Source organism: Perca flavescens, chromosome 12, assembly GCF_004354835.1.
Source record: "Perca flavescens isolate YP-PL-M2 chromosome 12, PFLA_1.0, whole genome shotgun sequence".
Lineage (NCBI taxonomy): Eukaryota > Metazoa > Chordata > Actinopteri > Perciformes > Percidae > Perca > Perca flavescens.
This window is the reverse complement of record NC_041342.1, coordinates 18477490-18499198: the sequence shown is the minus strand read 5'-3', so window position 1 is coordinate 18499198 and position 21709 is coordinate 18477490. Positions and strand designations below refer to the sequence as shown.

Sequence of the window (21709 nt, the reverse complement as noted above, 5' to 3'; positions counted from 1 at the left end):
TTTACACCTTTAGTTCAGCAGGGACATCGTGACTGCAGAGTTCACCTTTAAGGCTGAGAGAAACACTTTGAGCTGTGCTAACATCCAGCCCATCCATGAGGTCTTCATGTGGCTTCACTACTAGTTCATTACAGTATATACAAGAGTCATGTGCATGCTTCAATTCCTCTGGTTTCTTTTTCCCTCCAAAAAAGTGGCTTCAGTTTTCAGTACTTCTAAAAGTTGACCACATATACAGAATGTAGTAACTCAACGTTTTTAGCATTGCTAAAAGTCCTTTTTCTGATAAAAAAAAAAAAAAAAAAAGAAAGGTGAAATGTAAGTTGACACCCCTTTTTTTGGGACACGATTAGCACTGCAGTTGCTTTAAGTGGGTGAAAAGGCTGTGGTATATTAGTGTGTGAGTGGAGGTAAATTATTATACATTGATGTGAGGATGTGTGAAACAACTGGTGTGTCTCCGCTGCTGTACACCTGCCTGTAGTGTGTTTGTGTACCCTGTGTGTAGCTTCAGTGGGCATGTTGAGGGGTGATGTGAAGGAATGCATGGGTGTATATCACACTTGATCAAATAGTAATTGCGCATATATATATATATATATATATATATATATATATATATATATATATATATATATATATATATATATATATATATATATATATATATATATATATATATATATATATATATATAAATAAAATACTGCAGATAAGCAGTTCAATTATCTTCCAGTTAATTAATTCAAATTAATTGCTAGGGCAACCTAAAAAGTCTGAAGTCAGTACACCGTAGGTCAGCTGAAAATCCAAAAATATACACCGTATGAAGAATAAAGTTTCCAATGATAAATGACAAATGAATGGCTCTATTTAAAGCAAAGTAAATATTCATTCATTAAAAGGAAATTCCTAAACTGATTTTTAATTTACCTAAAGCCTAACTAAAATAACTTTGTCTCATTTCCTCTATAATTGGTACCACATTATGTAGTTCGGAACGATAAAATAAAACATTACCACAATTTTTCAAAAGTCCTATTATAAAAAGGGAGCAATAAGTCAGGTCTCGTAAATAAAAAATGGACAATGCATATATTGCTTACACATCTAGATTTGGAAGTGATCAGGCTTAAATGACCAAAACTTAAATAAGTGCAACGGAAGATAAAAGTGCAAATAAAAGCTCCTCCATGTCTTCACATCTGAGTCATGTAAAGGCATGGAGAAGAAGAGTGAAAATTCAGAAACATCATCAATTAAAAGAACACAGTGTGTCCATTTTCATACTATCCATGTGTTGGTGGGAGCTCTTCAAATCAAACTCTCGTGATCACTTCTAAACCTGGAGTGAGAAGTGTAACTGTATATTTATCTGCCAGATAAAACAACTCAAAGTGTGCCAAAAGTCAAGTTATTTAGTCTACTCTATTTGAATTGTTTCATCCAGCTGGTGTTCTATGATAAAACTAATCATAAATAATAAAATAAATGATCTAAGACCACTATTTGATCAGGTCTGGTTCACGTGTATGCGTGGCGATAACGGTGAGCTCAGGGGGGGGGCCTATAGCAAGGCTTTCTCTGAGTAGGGGGCCTGTGAGGGGTCTGAGGAAGGTGCTATGCTCGGCCCAGAGGGGGTGCTGTAGTTCGGCATCTGCGTCATGCCTGGGGACGGGCCAGGGGCTGGGAGCTGGTAGGACTGTAAGTCTGCTGGGGCCATGCTGCCTGGAGCTGCAGTGTAGACTGGTGGCTGGCCCATGTACATATGAACGTCACTATGGAAAAGAATGAAGCAACATCAATTATGACACTACAGCACGTGGTGGAGGGTAGAATTCATAATACTGTAAGCTCTCCAATAAAAGGCAGTATTCAAATATTGTCCAAGTCTCAAATAATAGCCATGACCAGCACAAATAATTACAGTTAGTACAGGTAGTCACTAAAGGCCGGACATGGAATTAACCGGTCATTTTAATTTTACTTGCATGGTAATTTCAGCCTAATTTAGATTCCCACAGCACTAATTCCATCTATACAAAAGTAACGAGGAATGTCACGCTCACCAATCTGCTGCTTTGAATTTCTTTTTAATACAAATAATTCAATTGCAAAGTTAAATTTCTGTTTTTCTTTTGAGCGCTGTTAAGTTATATATAATATAACTCAACAATTCCTGCAAATGTTAAAATTTTAAAAGCCAAACAGGAATGGGAGGGATTACGCCATTTGAGTTGCATGGAGCCTTTTAATGTTCAACTTCTGAAGGACGTGTCATTGATGGATTGATGGTACTGTAACAGCACTCATTAGTAAATGAACAGAATAAACTAAAAAATGTTTTATAACAAAGAGGCGTTGTTTACTTCATAGGCTGTGTATTTGTGTTTCTACATTATCTGGGTCACATGATAGTGATATACACTCACCTAAAGGATTATTAGGCACCTGTTAAATTTCAAATTAATGAAATTATCTAATTAACCAATCACATGGCAACTTCTTCAATGCATTTAGGGGTATGGTCCAGGTCTAGACAATCTCCTGAACTCCAAACTGAATGTCAGAATGGGAAAGAAAGGTGATCTAAGCAACTTCGAGCATGGCATGGTTGTTGGTGCCAGATGGGCTGGTCTTAGTATTTCACAATCTGCTCAGTTACTGGAATTTTCACGCACAACCATTTCTAGGGTTTCCAAAGAATGGTCTGAAAAAGGAAAAACATCCAGCATGCTGCTTGTTGATGCTAGAGGTCAGAGGAGAATGGGCCGACTAATTCAAGCTGATAGAAGATCAACTTTGACTCAAATAACCACTCGTTACAACCAAGGTATGCAGTAAAGCATTTGTGAAGCCACAACACACACACAACCTTGAGGCGGATGGGCTACACCAGCAGAAGACCCCACAGGGTACCACTCATCTCCACTAAAAATAGGAAAATGAGGCTACAATTTGCACGAGCACACCAAAATTGGACAGTTGAAGACTTGAAAAATGTTGCCTGGTCTGATGAGTCTCGATTTCTGTTGAGGCATTCAGATGGTAGAGTCAGAATGTGGCGTAAACAGAATGAGAACATGGATCCGTCATGCCTTGTTACCACTAGGCAGGCTGGTGGTGGTGTAATGGTGTGGGGGATCCCTTTTGCCTTCAAAACTGCCTTCATTCTTTGTGTCATTGATTCAACAATGTGATGGGAGCATTCTTTAGAAATGTTGGCCCATATTGATAGGATAGGGTCAAACACGGTATTAGCATGGTGTTCCTAATAATCCTTTAGGGGAGTGTAACCAACAGATGTATCCTGGAATTCATTCACAACTTTAAATTTGTTTTAAAAATTAATACATAAATAAATAATTTTAAAATCTGACTGAAAGAGACAATTATATTGTTAATCACAATTATTTTTTAGAAGATTAATTGTACAGCAACATTTGGAATTGTTGGAGCTCTAGCTACCGGTGTATCTGAAACTCACCTGGGAGCTGGCTGACCAGGTATGGGGGTTCCAGCTGGAAGCTGCTCCATGGGAACAGTGTAACCCTGCACCGTAGTACCGCTCATGGTATACGAACCTGAGGCAGGCTGACCAGCGTAGACCTGTGGTCACAAACATGCACAGTGAGCAGTAAGTTCAACAGTAAGATCAATAGCAATTTACATGGTAACCTAGCAGTGAGGTTACCAAGGTAAATCTAAATAATCAAAAGCACATAGGTCCCCATCGTGCACCCAGCGCAGCGCAGCGCAGCGCAAAGCCCGATGCAAGGATGCACCTGCGCCCATCTGTGCGCCCAATGGGCGTGCTGGTCTTACAGGGATGTGTGTTCAGGTGAATTCTTGGCGTAATGCTATCTTGAGGCAACGGGAAGTGATCGGGCCATTGACCAACAAAAACCTGGTCTAAAGTCAATAGTGCAGCATTTCATTGTTATTTTAACAGTGCATTAGTAAAATGCGCCCAGGCTTATGTGCAGAGCGCCGGCACTATGCTTGTTACACACCCACCGAGAAGCGCAGCAGCACACAAACATACAACAGATTACAAATAAAAATATTACGGTGCAAATCCGGCATCATAATAGTAATGCGCCAAGGTACAAACGCGCCTGGCTTTTAAAGGGAATGGGAAATGACACTGATTGGTTTATTGCATGTTATGCCCAGAACAAACCTATGAATTAATGAAGACACTAAGTACAACCCTTTTGAACCATGCACCTGACGCACAGACCCTTTTTTCCACTGTCAAACTAGCAAAAGTGGATTTGGACACGCCCTAAACGCACTGCGCCATGCGCTTACATCGTTGAAATAGGGCCCATAGTGTGTTATTCTTTTTATTGTATAGCAGGGTGCTACAGTTCACAAATTAAGGAAAATCTATTAGACTCTGTACAACAATGTGCCCCAAATTCCTCCTGATGTTACGACAGTTACATTTAAATGGTTGTTGTTAAAAAGAACAGTAGACCCAAAACATAATTACATCACTCAAAACCTTCAATTCTCTGGAATACCCATTTGTATGATAGACAGTTTTGACTTTTATGCTTTCTGAAAAAAAAAAAATTTAAGGACTGACCCTGATGTGTTAGTGACTATACCTGTTGTGCTGCATTGGCAGGTTGTTGCATGTAGTACTGTTGGCTCTGTAGCTTGGCATACATGGCGTAAACTGGATCTTCATTCATTATCTTGGCATACAAAGACAGAGCTTCCATCACCTTCACATTCAGATCTGACAGCTCGGAGTGCTTCCTGATACAAACCCACACCACACACAAAGATAGTTAGATTTTCTAAAATAACTATTTATGTGGGTCAGTGTTACGCGTTTTCTGTCTGCCATCTGAATTGTTAGATTCTTCACTTTCTGTGGGAAGAGCATGTCAAGTCATCACAATGTACCTGTCTATATCGTCCAACTTCTGGTCAATGAGGGGCCCCATTTGATTGCAGGCACCTGATAAAAAAATACAACAAATGGTTATCGATTTCATCCGTAGTTAATAATAATCCACTTTTGCAAAACAAAATACCAGATTAGCTTCTGCATACTGACATTTACTTTACCCGAAATTTAGTTTACCTTCCAACTGTAGTAACTCGACGCTGTCTGACTGGTTGTCTGTGGGATCTGCACTCTGGATCATCTGCAGTAGCTGGTCCATTTTGTCCTGAAAGATTTTAATAAAGTTCCTGTGATGACACTTTACAGGTACATGTGATGAGTGAATCTTTTAATCCAGTATTGAAGAAAAAAAAAAAAAAAAGCTATTTTGGAACAAAACTCTTAAAAGGATCACGCCGACTTATTGGGAATTTAGCTTATTCACCGTAACCCCCAGAGTTAGACAAGTCGATACATACCCTTCTCACCTCCGTGTGTGCTGTAACACTGTCTGACGGCTCCAGCGGCATCAGGCCAGTACACAACATGCAGGTGATGCAAAATAACATGTTCCTATTTACATGTTGTGATTTATAGAGTCACAGCGTGTACAAAAAACAACGTAACATGAGACACAGCCGTCTTCTAACTGTAAACAAACCGGGAACTATATTCTCAGGCGGAAGAATATAGTACTTGGGCGGAGTGATATGCTCGCAGCAAGCCAGTTTGAGAATATAGTTCCCGGTTTGTTTACTGTTAGAAGATGGCTGTGTCTCATGTTACGTTGTTTTTTGTACACGCTGTGACTCTACAAATCACAACATGTAAATAGGAACATGTTGGCGTTATTTTGTCACTTTTGTCACAATTTGGAGCAGTAGGCTAGTTGGAACCAGTTACCTGAAGGATCTGTGCTGGGCTAAGCTAATGCTGGAGCCGTCAGACAGCATTACAGCACGCACGGAGATGAGAAGGGTATGTATCGACTTGTCGTACTCTGGGGGTTACTGTGAATAAGCTAAATTCCCAATAAGTCTGCGTGTTCCTTTAAGTGTATTGATGCAACAGTGAGATCTCAATGAGGCGGAAAAAAGCTTAGCAAGCAAGTGTTCACACCAGGGAACTTACTTCGTCTATATATACAGGCTCTTGTTCGGGCTCTATGGTCTCCACCTGGATGTCCTCACTGAACTGTACGCTCTTCTTCTCTGTCTTCACTGTAGATTTCCAAGTAACAGCGGTTGTGGCAGCAGCAAAACAATGTAACAGTAGCAATCAGTTACACATACATAAGGAGGTCAGGGTGCACCGACTGGACATTCAGTAATGTTCCGATATGTGCGCAAAAGATTGGTCCGGATGTCAGATGTAAATAAAAGTTACAATCTTATACAAGCTATTGGGAAATTTAATTGTCATTATAGTTACTTTTCTTGCAAACTGCTGTAACAAAAAGTAGAAACACACAACACAATAATGGTCAAAAGATTTCATCACGTTTGATGATTGGAGGCGTTTTACATGAACGGAGGTAAACAAAAACAAAATAGCACACGTGCGGTATGAGTGTTCTGAGGGATGACATACTCGCAGAAGCATCATGCAAAAGAATATGATCAACGATCAACAAGCAACAAGCAATAGTAAGAAAAGTGTGGCAAAGCAATAAAGACTTGGATGTAATTAAGAAGCATGACAAGCCCCTACCACACGGCAACAAAGCAAAGCTGAATACAGTGAAAACCATGGAATCTATTACGCTAGATGACCAACCCCTTTCCATCAGGGTTTTGACAATTTATTGGACATCTAAATTCACACACACTATAACAATATCGGCCAAACTAACATTAAACTGTTGACGCCTGCATGTACCAGCAAGTACATTAATTCCTTTCCGAACATTTATAAACAGCAATGACTGTCACCGGCACAATTATTACAATTATCATTTGTCACAGCCAGTTACCGCTGTATGTTATAATATTGTGAAATTCAAATAAAAAGAGTTGGAGGAAAAGACAGCAATGAGTTTTACAACTAAATAATAGAGCTTAGGGGTGGACTCTAGCTCACCCAGTAAGAGCGTTCGCCCCATGTTGGCTGAGTCTGGCGCGGGTTTGAATCCAACCTGCTGCCATTTGCTGCGTGTCATCCCCCATCTCTCTCCCCCTTTCAACTGTCACTTCATAATAAAAAGGGAAAAGCCCCAAAAAATAAAAATAAATAAATAATAGAGCTTAAACTTCCTGTGGCATAACTACATCAGGACAGGACACTTCATAGATTCTAAAAGTGACGCCAGAGGATAAACAGTTTTATGGCCACACAGAATCCATTCTGGCAGTAATGAATGAGATGTTAAATGCACGGTGAATTGAAAAGAGCATGCATTAACTACGAGACTGCACTTACAAAAGAAAAAAAAGATTGCGTATCAATACAGCAGACACTAAAAGTTCATAAGTATACAAAATAGAAAGAACTGTATAAAGCTCTCTCTTAGAGGTAATTTGTCCAAAATGCTATTTGCAAAGTACAAGCAGTGTTGCTGTTTACTGATCACTTTCTGTCTGACCAATGTCTTGATTATACTGTGTTATTTGTATTGTTTGACCAGCTGTGTGCAAGTGATAAAGTATTTTGCACTCTATGATCAATAAAACAATATTGCTAATGGACTAAATGGGCTATCAAAGAACTAGAGATGGTGTGAGTGAGTGTGAGTGTGAGTGTGTGTGTGTGTGTGTGTGTGTTAGTACTCACTCATCTCAGGCTCTGCAGTGAGGTCAGCTGTGACAAAGTTAGAGGGGAACAACCCCACTCCCTGGTATGTTTCCCCTTTCCACCAGTTGGGGTCACTGAAATACAAAAAAAGAAAACCCTCAGACATGAACAAACAGATTTAAATTGTTGTCTTCTCTGTGCTGCTTTAAGATCTCATATTAAATATTCAACAGTTTAGATAAGAAGAACTTTTTACGCCTTAGTACAGTTTAAAGCTTCTCTACAAACATCTGGATATTTTCACCGAACTCAAAATACCATCTAGCCCTCTCCATTCCTCTCAGTCATGTGAGGTCAAATCCTTGCACGCTGTTTTTACCCGCTTATGATTTGTAGGTGTAAAAATTCACCTATCGTCCAGGATAGTGATGATTTCTCCTGACTTGAAAGTGAGCTCATTGTCCTCAGCAGCCTCAAAGTCATAGATGGCACGGACTTTCCTGCCGTCGGACTTGTTTGAGGAGAGCAGGCTGGAAGTGTTTGGGTAAAGGCTCGACAGGGAGGTCTGCGGCTGCTGACGTTGCTCCTTTAATGACAACTCAATAGCTGCACACAAAAGAGAGATATGTGAAATCATGCATTTGCCCTTGAGAGTCCTTATTTATTGTTGAACCTCTGCAATACATTAATCCAGTGTAAACAGTGAGTTATGCAAGTCACAATGTAAATAAAGAATTAAAGGTGTTAGTGTGCATGTTGTATGAATGCACTTGCACGCTTCTTCAAAAAGCATTTCTCTATTGCCAGAGAATTGAAAAACTTAAATAAGCATTTCAGTGTGCAGTAACGGTCGACCATCAGCTCCTTACCTTTGGCCAAGTCTTCTTCTTCTTTTTTGTTTGTTGAGGTGGAGGGATCCTTTGCCACTAAAGCAGGGCTTGCTTTTGCTTGCTCTGCAGCCTGTGAAAAAAAATATAAAAATCGCATGCTCAGGTAAATCAGCAACTAGAAGAATAAAAAGGAGGAGTCTGGGGTCTCAATGTTTAAGGGAAACAACTTTAAATAAATCATTTTTATGTTAGATCATTTTTTGGCATTTTGCCTTTATTAGGCAATGAAATATGGGAAGCAAAAGAGGGGTACGACATGCAACAAAGGTCCTCGGTCGGAATCAAAATGGGGACGTTTTTAGCAGTCGATGGTATGGCTTTCAACCACTAGTCCAACAGGAAACCCTTAAATACAGCAAAAAAATACACAGAGTATGCTAAAGATAAAATAAAACCCCTGTCTATTCCACCCTATACACCTACCTGGGACCCGACAGCTGGGAAAGTTACACCCTGCTCGCGTAGATTCTTGATCATAGCTGAGATCAGACTGAGTTGGGGATCGTTGCGGAAGTCCTCTGCCCACTCCACCATCAGGGCTTTCAGCTTCTCACACACTTTGGGGTGGCCCTGGGGACAAGCATTAAAAAGGCACATCATGAGAACAAGGAACTGGATGTAGCATGGTCATATTTCAAGTAATCAAACATAATTATTGTGGACAACACACTGAAAGTAAAAATTACATAACACACCTTGTTTAAGACGTTGCTGACTTCACTGGCAAACTCTCTGGAGCACACCTCCAAGTGGAATATCTTGCCACAGTTTGAGACACAAGCACCAAGGAGCTGTGAGGAGATTGGTACAAACAGTTCATCAGACTCAGTATTTAATCCATAGCAACATGTGACAAACATGTAGCATGTATTAGGATAACACTTATCATATCATATGAGGACTAGGTGATGCCTCCAAGAACCGAACAATTTACACTTCAAAAGATGATTGTTTGTTTACGGTCCGCTTACAGTCAGTGCCTGCATGGCCACGTGGGGATCCTTATGGTTCACTCTTCTCATTATAGAACGGAGACATTCTTTAGGCCTGCAACAGAATGGTAGAAATGAAAAGTTTGTGGATATTAACTGCTTGACAAGGGCCAAAGATCAATCAGCTATGTTAAGTAAAATATATCCTATGTTTTAATGAACATTAACGTATCAATATTTATCTTCCATTTCTCCTTGTCCCTGGGTTCTATCGCCCCTGGGATACGTGTGTTTTACGATTGAAAAACCTTAAAGAAACCTTCATGCAATGCTTGATAAAAGGGTTTGTGTGTCAGGTTTAGTATGAAGACAGTTAACTAACCCAGTGCGTGACTGCCCTATCTTATCACATATGTCCAGAATGAGGCCCCAGTCCTCAGCTGTGTTCATCTCACTGGTTGCTTTTTCTGCAGGGAAAAAAAAAAAAACAACAACCTAGGTAAGCAGAAAAGTTAATGATTACAAAAGCACTCTTTTCATTACATTGTATTTAGAGACAGAGTGGAAAAGCAAGTAAGGTTCCTCCTAAGATCAAAAATAATAAAGCTTCTTGAAACAGAAATTGTAGTTGCAAGCTGTGTGCTTTTGTAAGATCCTCTCCTTTTGGTCTTTTTTTTTTTTGTTAATTAATGAGCATAGACATTAGAGTGACACACACAAAATAACAGAAGCCCCTAAGAATACCACAGCCATTAAATAAATACCAATGTGATGAAGCTCATAATGTTGGGTTTTATACCCCTTTAAATTTTTCACTCCGTTTCATTGCAGCAATTTGCTAAAATCAAAAAAAGGTTCATTTTATTTCTCATTAATGTACACTCAGCACCCCATCTTGACAGAAAAAAAAAAAGAAATGTAGAAATTTTTGCAAATTTATTACAAAAGAAAAACTGAAATATCACATGGTCATAAGTATTCAGATCCTTTGCGCAGTATTGAGTAGAAGCACCCTTTTGAGCTAGTACAGCCATGAGTCTTCTTGGGAATGATGCAACAAGTTTTTCACAGCTGGATTTGGGGATCCTGTGCCATTCTTCCTTGCAGATCCTCTCAGTTCTGTCAGCTTGGATGGTGAACGTTGGTGGACAGCCATTTTCAGGTCTCTCCAGAGATGCTCAATCGGGTTTAGGTCAGGGCTCTGGCTGGGCCAGTCAAGAATGGTCACAGAGTTGTTCCGAAGCCACTCCTTTGTTATTTTAGCTGTGTGCTTAGGGTCATTGTCTTGTTGGAAGGTGAACCGTCGGCCCAGTCTGAGGTCCTGAGCACTCTGGATAAAGTTTACTTCCAGGATATCCCTGTACTTGGCCGCATTCATCTTTTCTTCAATTGCAACCAGTCGTCCTGTCCCTGCAGCTGAAAAACACCCCCATAGCATGATGCTGCCACCACCATGTTTCCCTGTTGGGATTGTATTGGGCAGGTGATGAGCAGTGCCTGGTTTTCCCCACACATACCACTTAGAATTAACGCCAAAAAGTTCAATCTTGGTCTCATCAGACCAGAGAATCTTATTTCTCATAGTCTGGGAGTCCTTCATGTGTTTTTTGGCAAACTCTATTCGGGCTTTCGTGTCTTGCACTGAGGAGAGGCTTCCGTCAGGCTCTGACATGCACTGTGAGCTGTAAGGTCTTATATAGACAGGTGTGTGCCTTTCCTTATCAAGTCCAATCAGTTTAATTAAACACAGCAGGACTCCAATGAATGAGTAGAACCATATCAAGGAGGATCAGAAGAAATGGACAGCATGTGCTAAAATTTCTACATTTCTGTTTTTTTCTGTCAAGATGGGGTGCTGAGTGTACATTAATGAGACATAAAATGAACTTTTTTTGATTTTAGCAAATGGCTGCGATGAAACAAAGAGTGAAACATTTAAAGGGGTCTGAATACTTTCCGTACCCACTGTATTTCCATTAAAAATCACTAATAAAATTAGTAAAAAGTACAACCTCTTATAATGCTGACACATACTGCTTTCCAGCCATATGACCCATGTATTCAGCTGCCTTTGTAATCATGATGTTCATATATAGCTATTCCATTGAATTGTTATACAATTTTACCATCAATGTGGTTAAGTTAATTGAATTTTAAGACTGCATTGCTGAACTGGTCCAAAAAACAGACAGGTGACGTATTCATTGACAGGTTCTCAACTGTAAAAATTTACTAGATTCATATAGGCATTGCGATATCAGATTACAAATACCATAATAAAGGATACTTTATTTATATCCTCAACCCCTAGCTACAAGTTGAACACAGACATTTTATCAGCATATTATACATAAACAACCTGAAAACAACCACTCAAGCTGAATTAACACCTAACAGTCCAAACACAACAATCACAAGCTTTACTAAATTAGCATTTATTGCTGGTTTTGAGGGCTATAGTTTTGTATGGAAAAGTATTTGTAGTATATGTAAAATTACGAACTCGGAGAACGTTTCCAAATGTTAGTAGCTGGTATCTAGCTAGCTAACGTTAGTTAAATCTCCAAATAATATAGCTAAGGGTGCAAGCTAGTTAGCCAACTGTGCTCTTTGGCAAACAGAGCGAATCACAACAAACACAGGCAAAACAGACATTTAAAAACAATAAAAATGGACTACAGCTTGTCAGTTTATATAACCTGCAATATACGCTACATGACAGCTATATAACATTACAAACTTAGCTCTGCAGGGTAACATTTAACTAAGCAACCGAGAGCTGAAGAATACAAACGAAGCTGCATTCAAAGCTAGTTTAGCTAGCTAGCTAGCCTGCTAGACATGATCCCCAGTTCTGATTACTCACCAACATCTTGGTCAAATGGGTTGGTCGTGAAGAGAGGCATTGCTGGTGTAATGACAACAACAGATATCGCCTTCCACTTTTATTTTCTTTCCCTCTTTTATCTTATTTCATACAGTAAACATGCATAGTAGCGACAACTTCATGAATGTCAAATGTAGTTAGCTAGCTGGCTGATGCTATTCTACACAGTCACTCCAACAAGCGAGGCATTCTGGGTAAATTAAGCAGACAGTCGGGTGTTTAATAAACGCTGTCAACTACTATAATTTAACAGTCACACAGCTGTTAACGAATCGGTCTTGGTTGTACACTAGAGAAAGTGAACCATAAGGTACAAATTGCCCTGAAAAAATAGCATGTCATCGTCAGGTGATGGTGATCATCGCGATGACGTCATCGCGTTGATTACACAAGTCAACCAAATATCTTTTAATTTCCAACAATGTCAGTTTAATCTTGTAAACTTAATTATATTATCCAAATGCTACATAGCTGCAATTTTTTTATGTATATTAACCTATATTATTAAAGGCAGTCAAGCTTACATTATTACATGATTAACTATTCTATAAACAATAAGCCTACACTAAGTCTTCACAAAATATATCTCCAATAAGAATATAATTGGCATATTTACTGACCTTGGTCATGGCTGTGCCTTTTATAAGAAGGAAGAATAAAGATTAACAACTTCATATTCTTTATCTGTGATGTTTTGGAGAGATTTACAGACATAAGATTATTTAGATCCAGTTTATATCACAGCATACTAAGGCCCAAAAGATTCAAATTAATTTCTTTAAGCTACACACAGTTGGGTTTTTTTGTATCCTTCCCTCATCCCAAGGTTTTTAGCAATAACAATTAATATATATCTAAGTGTTTGAAATAAATGGAAGTTGTACTGCCAATATTGAATCTTGTTGTGACATGTAATTGCCCTTGCTTTTGTTTGAGCTCTGTCTGATTGTTGTACATTGGCTTTGTTAAGAAATACATATACAATGAAGAGCTGCAAATACATAAAAGGATGCAGATGTGCATAGCCTGATATAATGTATCGATTAGGAGTTTTCTTTCTTCTTTAGTTTAAAATTGCCCTAAATGCTTTTCACGCCATATCATCTAAATGCATTTATTAAAATATTTCATAGGACAAAAAACACTGACTCCACACAGTTTATTTTCCATTTTATTGTGATCCATAAAAACTTAGTAATTTCATTAAGGCATAATGAGCCTTGACCCAGATTACAAACTGCTACTCAGTCCTTAAGCATTATATGAATCGGAAAAGGACAATCATACAACAATACCAACTGATTATGCAAATTATAAACATGTAACATTTCACAAATTGTATTTGGCATAATGAATTAATCACTGTATGATGGCTACATAACACATTTCTTTTACATATTGTTAATGTGTGCCTCAAACTTTACAAAACTCACACTGGCAGTCTAAAGTCTAAAGAAATACTGTCCTTCATAAAACAGCAGCACTGCTCACACTGAGCATCTATTCTCAACAACAAAAGACATTGATATTTCAGTTTGTAGAAAGGTGAAATTTACACTAACTTTATTTCTATTTATTATCTGAGTTTGCAGTAATTCGCTAATGAATGTGTGCTCATCATTTTCCCGGGAGCTTATTTCTAATCACAGTTCTGAATATGTGAAGTATTTGACAGTATAAAAATAGTTCCGCTTTATTAATAACATAATCCTCTGATGTAGATTTTTTTGTAAGAGTAAAGATTGAGAAGGCAGCCAAGAAATAAAACAATAGGAAATTCAATCCCAACCAACAATGTATCTTTTGTGAAAAATTATTTACAGATACACCTGTACAACTGCGTCTGTCCCAAATTATGACTTATTATAGTCTAAATAAATCATGTTTATTTCAGTACTAATAAATCAATACAATAGTGGGCTGGGTCCGTGCATGCTCTGTCTTTTGCACCATACTGTGTTGTAAAGTGCCTTTAAGACAAAGACCAGTCCAAGTCTCAGTGATGCTTGACTGAGCTGGCATTATCAGAGTCCTCTAATCATCTTCTTGTCATGCATGTCATTCCTTGCATCTTCAACCTCAACTTCAACCTCTTCACCTTTTTCCCAGAGACAGCTCACACTGTCTCCGATGGATGCTATAAAACTGGAACTTTTACTGTGAAAAAAAAATAACAAAACAAAACACATTAGGTTCATTTTAACACCTCTATGATAGGCTGCTACATTAACAGTTATAGCAACATCAATAAAATAACTAAATAGGGTATTCTGCAACCATTTATTATAGAATGAGGCAGACACACATTTGGCCAAGAGGTGCTCAGAATGATGGAAAGTTTGAGTATTTACATGGCAACTGAGTAAACTCTCCTGATGAGAATTTTGCGACATGGTCAAAAGCTCCAGAGCAATAGGACCTTTAGCTGAGATTGTTTTGTCAATGGACTCTGCAGTTTATTTAGAGTCAAATAAATCGTAAATACCAGCACTCACTAATAGAGCACCAAAAGTGCATTAATCTGCATCAGAAAACAGTCGCCAACACATACACAATTTACTCCTGTTTTATTTCTATTTGCTAAAAAATCGTTTTTAAAGATATACATCTGTGAGCAGACTTAGGGCTGAGTACCACAGACTGAGCAGGGAAGTCAAATGAACACATTGTATGTTCTGGTCTTTGCATGGGATTTGTTGCCAGTAAGAAAAATACAGAATAGCCAGCTCAATACTTTAAAAACACATCCGCGGCACACACACATGCACAAATAAGAGATTTCAAAATTCAAAAAGATCTGATATATACTGTAGAATGTACTGACAGTCAGAGGCACGTTCACAGATGAAACCGATGCGGTCAGTGCAGTAGAAATCATTCCAGTTGGCATTATGGATAAGGCCAGCACAGTCCTCGCCGTCTTCGTGGCCATGGGTCCAGTTATCAGGTTGGCCAGGCTTCCACTTCCTGATAGCAACAACATGAACAATATGTATTAAAGTTGAAGCATTATACAAGGTGTTTGTTACCTTAATAGAGGTCTGGTGTTTCGGAAAAGAATGAAGCAAGGAATCAAGATAGAAATCACTAAAACACATACATTTCATTTGCTTTATAACAGATTTTTCGTCAGGTTAACTCACTTGAAAACAGGTAATGTTCCATCCACCCATTTCCAGACATTTTCCTCCTCCCTGTCAGTAAGGCCTAGCCAGAAATAGCCCTTTCCTGCAATTTTGTTTCTCACAAATTGCTACGGATAGAAGAGAAAAATATTTAGAGATAGATTTTACAGGATAATTAGTTCAGAAAAACCAGACTGAGATTTTAAGATTAAGTTTGTTCCATTCTTTGTAGTCAGTGAATGTAGTAAAAATCAGGGTCTTATTTAACTTACCTGTTCATCATTGTCGTTAATAATGAGCATTAGAGATGTCATGTTAGTACAAAACTGCTTGGACTCGTCAAAGTTGAGCCTCTGGGGACCAGAGGAGAAGTAATAGCAGTTGTCTCCAAACTTTGTGAACTGAGGTGGGCAACCTGGAATGAATCATTTACAGAATATATCAATATCTATATATAATAAGTATTAGTATGTATCAGGATTTGTAAAATGTACTTAGGATGGGCAATAAATCTATTTTCTACCCTGATGTAATCATTTAACTCACCAGGCGCTGAAGTATTGGCGTCAGGAAGCTGGACCTGCTGGGACACGGAGCCTTCTGGTTCCTCTGCTGGTTTGGGGGGTTGAGATGGTTTTGGGGGTTGAGGTGGTTTCGGGGGTTGAGGTGGTTTCGGGGTTTCAAGGACCATAGCGGGCTGAGTGGGCTGAGTGGGCTGAGGAGGCTTTGAAAGCGGAGGGGCAGGCGCAGGTATTCCTGGTAGCCCTGCTGGACCGGGAGGGCCGATTGGTCCAACAGGTCCGCGAGGCCCCTCAAGCCCTGCAGGTCCTGCTGCTCCTCTGGGCCCCTGTGGCCCTTGTGGTCCTGGCAACCCTGACAGTCCATCCCTACCAGGAATCCCCGGGGCCCCAGGGTCACCTTTTTCACCAGGGTTTCCAGGTCGACCTCCAGACCCTCTTGATCCTTTAGCCCCTGGAAGACCCCGAGCCCCGGCTGCACCCTTTGGACCTGTCGCACCTGGTGGTCCAGCAGCACCTTTCTCTCCTTTAGGTCCCACCAACCCCGGCATCCCTTTGTCTCCCTTATCACCCTTTTGACCTGACTGGCCCATTGGCCCCTGGGGGCCCTTGTCACCCCTGGGGCCCCTTGGACCTGGTGGACCTGAAACATAATACCAGCAGATGAGTGTGTTAGAATGTACTGTTGCTGTTGAGATCTTAACATGTTTCACAAAGAAAACATTGCATTTATTTCTTGTTACATATAATTTTGCTGATAATAGTGTACTAGAGACCAGACAGAGGTATAATCCTAGTCATAGTTGAAATTCATAGACATGGTTCTTTTGAATTACGTGGCACCAAAATTTAAAGCAGTTTACAAGATGATGTGAGAATCTATTACAGTTTAAACAGTTTAAACGGGTGTACAAAATGTTTTTTACAAATACCTACAATAATATTTAAATCTGCATGCCACAACATTCACATTTGAAGAAGTGTGTTATGTTCATGTTGTTCATGTCAGAATTAAAATCAAACCAATAAATGAGCTTATTTTTTTTCTTTCTTTTTATTCACCATTTCCAGGATAGGCACCAAACAGGTCTTCTATTCTTACCCTGCAGGATGGTGAAGTTGGTGATGAGCTGTGAGTGCTTGCTGTCCACCACCTTCATCTCCTCCATCACCACAGAGAGATTGTTGACCTCTCTGTCCAACCTGGCTGCCAGCTCATCTTGCTGTGCACGCAGCTCTCTGCTATCTGCACTGGCCTCTGTCACACTACTGTTCAGCCCCAGTAACAGGTCTGAATGCCGCAACACTGTCTCAGCGCAGGACCTCAGGCCATTCAGGTCGGAGCTGATGGCACCGAGGAGCTGCGTGGCGAAGCTCACATTTCCGGTCACACGGTCCATGTCGTTCTCATGTCTGTCTAACCGTGATTCCATCTCATCAAACTTAGATGAGGTGGTGTTATCGTGGTCTCTCTGGTGGTCCATCAGCTCATGCAGGCTCTGGCCATGCTCCTCATTGAGAGCGGAGGTGTTCTGGATCTGGCTGGCTAGTGTGTTGAGCTGAGCCCCCAAGTCATCCAGAGCTTCTCCATTGGAACGGGCCAGGGCTGAGTTATTGGCTGCCAAAACCTGGAGGTTCTGGACCTTTTCCTTCAGCCACTCTGTGTCAGCCCGGGTCTGCCTGGCTGTCTGCTGCAGACCCTGATAGTCATTCTTCAGTTTCTGCACCGCCTGGCTTGCGTCTTCGACCGTCTTCTGCAGCGTGCTGAGCTGATTGCGCTGCTGGGACTGGGTGATGTTTAGTGCACTGATACTAACCTGAGTCTGGCTCTGCACATTCACCTGGCCCTGTATCTCTGACTGGAGCCATGCAGTGTCTGTCTGGAGGTTGTCAATCATGCCACCGTAGGAGGCCAAGGTCTGGTTGACCCCATGCAGCGAGGCCTCGTTGCCTTTCAGAAAACTCTGCAGGGAGACGTGGCCGTTTTGCATGTCATCTCCTGTGATCTGAAGCTCATCCAGCACATCCCTGTTTCTGGTTGCCCTGAGGGCAATATCATTCAGTTGTTTCTGTAATGCCTCCAGATCGGACTTGAAAGTCTTGATGTCACTTGTGGCATTAACTGACTTCTCTCCTGTCTGATCATCTGAAAAGGTGACACACAAACATATCTATGTTACAGTTTTTCTCCATTGGTTTGGCTCATTTCTTGAAAACAGAAATGACATTCTCAAAACAACATGGACAAATCTCAAAACCACTTAGCTATTGTTCACAACAGAATTCAATTTCTCATTCATCAAATTGCAAATGTCTTAGTACATGTCTCAATGTCTCAGTACATCTTTGCAAATGATTAAGTACAGGTAGCCTACATTTAGCACAATTTCCAAGTGAATAGATCTTGTTGATCTAAACTGATTGTTGATTCTCAGTCTAATGGTTGTTCTCTCCAAAATGTGTCAGCGTCATTTCATTGTATAAGTCATCACATGCACAATAGTCTGTTCAATTGTCAAAATTAGTCAAGAACAAAATACCATAAATACCATACATGAATCTCTTGTAACATTTGATAAATTGATTACAGCAATTGACAGTCAGGTGAAACTAGAACTTGACTAACGAAGGAGTTTGACACATCTCAGATGACCAATCAGTTACCTGACAGGTACTGTCCATGATTGTGAATGCTGCCAAACATGTATATATAGATCTTGACCATGAAGGACCAGTACAATTTCTCAACATGGAGGCACCTGGCCAAGTAAATGAACAAGGGCAACTGCCTGCTTGAGGAAGAGGAAGAGGAAGAAGAAGAGGAGGAGGAGTAAGGGTGCGTGGTGGTGGAATAGGGGGAAGAGGCCGAGGAGCACGAAGACACCATGCTGTCCCGGATGGCCTCAATTATAGACCATGTCATCAACAATGGCCTCACAATGGCGGAGGCAGTTTGTCGAGTGCAGCCTAATGTGCCTCGCTCTACAGTCTCCTCCATCATTCAAACCTTTCGCAGGGAAAACAGGTATGCAGTCAGTCAATGATGGAATTATATGTTGTATAGGACAGGACACTGTGCATAGAGTGTGTGTGTGTGTGTGTGTGTGTGTGTGTGTGTGTGTGTGTGTGTGTGTGTGTGTGTGTGTGTGTGTGTGTGTGTGTGTGTGTGTGTGATAGGCCTACAGTAATATCTTACCTCAATGGGATGTTATGATACTAAATTAAGAAAGATATTGGAGAAAATAAACTATGGAATAGTTTTGATGATACAGTTTACAGTAGTATTCCAGTCACTGTGAAGTGATGCATTAGAATTGTGGTAAAGTTACTGTAAGTAAAACAACAATACAATTACATTGGTAACTCATTCTGTAAGGAATACATAAGGTATACATTATGAATGGAGTGTTGTCCTTTGAATTCTATGTCTAGGATTGGACGAAAACCTTGCACAGAATAAAAATGGTTACAATTTCCTTGGCAGTATGAGTGCAATGTGTGATGTCAAACCTTGGAGGCTACTCTTATCCTAAAATCAGTTTTATACACAATTGTATTCTGTTAGCCAGACAAAAAACAGTACAGTAACCATTGTCAATGAAGGACTGGGCTAAGACTGAAAAGTAGACATGAGGGATATTTCAATGGTCCTCTGCCTTAGTGACAAAACATCTAAACATTTTGACTTGCAGTGCTTACACAATGCCAAAGGGATGAAGCATTTGGGGGGCACTGACTATTTAAATGAGTAAGAAATTTAGTTTTGACACATGAGTGAACTGTTTTGGGAGAGATATGAGCTTTTGCAGGTGAACCATGGTGTTGTGCTGAACCATCAAGGTTATTTTGGCAAAAGCACCAAGAGTGTTGAGAACGTCCGGTCTGTTTCAAGAAATGAGCCAAAGCAATTGAGAAGGATCTTTGCCATTTTGGCGGCACTGACTCTTTATATGGGAAAGGAATTTAGTTTTGAAGCATGAGTGAACAGTTTTGGGAGAGATATGAGCTTTTGCAAGTGAGCTATAGTGTTGTGCTGAACTGTAAGACTGTTTTGCCAAATGATCTTAGAGTTTTGAGAATGTAATTTCTGTTTCAAGAAATGAGCCAAACCAATGGAGAAAAACTGTAATAGAAAATGTAAAAAAATAAAAATAAAAAACACAGCATTCAATTTTTGTTCACAGCTATTGTAGATTAAAACAATCCATATTTGATGTCTAATTTTATGTTAATGAGACTTACCTAGTTTCTTCAAGTCTGTCTCCACATCATTGATCTGGCCTCCATATTTCTGCATGCCCTCTGTGACACTGTCCATTCTCTCGACCACTGGCAAAAGAGGGAAGAGAAGGTGTGAATAGATACGTACAGTATATACACATACAGGGGAAAAAGAAAAGTTGTTTGATAAGAGGAATCCTTATACAATCATCACATATACTAAGACACTGACAGGAAGTGCATGTCCTGTGGGACAGATAGATGGATAGATGATAGATAGATAGATGGATAGATGGATAGATAGACTTTTTCAGATTAAGATTTAACATAAAAAACACTTGCAGATTAAACTACCAAAAGTATTTAAAGCAGTTAAAAGAAGCTCCACATCTACAAGCTACAACATTAAAATGTTGCTTACACAATAATCAGTACATCAGTAATGATAATCCAGTATCAAATAATACAACACTGACAGGAGCCATTGTGCTATTTAATCTATTACTTCTGATTTACTTGTAAATGAGTAATTTTACATGGTAATGTTATTTTACCTCAGAAAAGAATCTGAAAATTTCTTCCACCACTTATAGATCAACCCCCTCAAACCTTAACGTGTAAACAGAGAATTTGCTAAACTAAGCTGATGTGAACAGAAGAGGGTGCTGCTGTATTCATTCCTCCCAAGTCAATAACTGGAAACTCAAACAGCATTTCTGAACGCAGGATGTTGAACAGGGTACAAGTTTCCTATGTTTTCTTTTGTAACCGGGCAATCTGTTGATCAATACAAATGTAATTTCAGAGTACATTCACAAATTCCACTTCAAGAGTATAAACAATGTCAAACACATGATGAATACCACAGTAGTACACTGTGTCTCTGGTTCCACTTTCTCTCTCCTCCTAACATCTGCAACAAGAGTCTGTCTCCTCTGCTCCACTCTGTTTGTTTTCTGTCAGTATGTGGGCGTCTAAAAACTGCATTGGAAAGCATCCTTAGCTTTCACTGTTATCATTCCAAAAGTGTCAAAAACACGAAACAATAACATGCACATGGGACAAACAACAACACATGGGCCCAGTTTCAAAGAGCTGTTGGTCAACTGCTGTGAGTATGCAGCTTGAGCCTCTAATTCATTCTATAAATGTTGATTTCTTTATCTTTTTGAGTACTGTACTTTAAAATGCTGTATTGAAATACTGTATTTTAATACATAATTAATACATAATGTTTTTCCAATACAGGACTGTATTGGAAAAACATTATGAGTTATATAAGGTCACTAATTTGAGTAAGGCTTATTGGCTGCCTATTGTGAAGTTATGAGCTATACTTAGGCAGTTACCCAACACGAGGCCCAGCACATTAATTCTGATCAATGCTGGAAACACCATCATTGTTTTTAACTTTTAGCAAAATGGGTCATTTGGAAGGCCAAGACAAAGAAACATGTCGATTAGTACAGAAAACTGTATTTATGTTTGCTGGTAGTGGTATGT

At 39.6% G+C, this 21709-nt stretch overlaps 2 protein-coding genes across 2 annotated transcripts in view; both read right to left on the bottom strand.

The window, feature by feature from the left end:
- Nucleotides 1-699: 699 nt before the first annotated feature.
- stam (signal transducing adaptor molecule (SH3 domain and ITAM motif) 1) lies at nucleotides 700-12695 on the bottom strand. The gene is made up of 14 exons (XM_028593171.1): nucleotides 12322-12695; nucleotides 9838-9922; nucleotides 9495-9570; nucleotides 9219-9314; nucleotides 8947-9093; nucleotides 8503-8593; nucleotides 8044-8239; nucleotides 7673-7767; nucleotides 6035-6123; nucleotides 5102-5189; nucleotides 4921-4975; nucleotides 4617-4770; nucleotides 3488-3609; nucleotides 700-1778 (listed from the first exon to the last, which is right to left on the bottom strand). The coding sequence occupies exons 1-14, from the start codon at nucleotides 12359-12361 to the stop codon at nucleotides 1568-1570; spliced, it is 1545 nt and encodes a 514-aa protein (XP_028448972.1). The 5' UTR covers nucleotides 12362-12695; the 3' UTR covers nucleotides 700-1567.
- An 804-nt stretch (nucleotides 12696-13499) lies between these two features.
- Nucleotides 13500-21709, bottom strand: part of colec12 (collectin sub-family member 12) — a 34540-nt gene continuing 26330 nt past the window's right edge. The window contains exons 4-10 of the mRNA XM_028594111.1: nucleotides 20228-20314; nucleotides 17088-18131; nucleotides 16014-16628; nucleotides 15740-15882; nucleotides 15486-15595; nucleotides 15167-15309; nucleotides 13500-14499 (exon numbers count right to left, since the gene is read on the bottom strand). Coding sequence (XP_028449912.1) covers nucleotides 14480-14499; nucleotides 15167-15309; nucleotides 15486-15595; nucleotides 15740-15882; nucleotides 16014-16628; nucleotides 17088-18131; nucleotides 20228-20314 — 2162 coding nt within the window. The 3' untranslated portion in view covers nucleotides 13500-14479. The remainder of the gene's footprint in view (nucleotides 14500-15166; nucleotides 15310-15485; nucleotides 15596-15739; nucleotides 15883-16013; nucleotides 16629-17087; nucleotides 18132-20227; nucleotides 20315-21709) is intronic.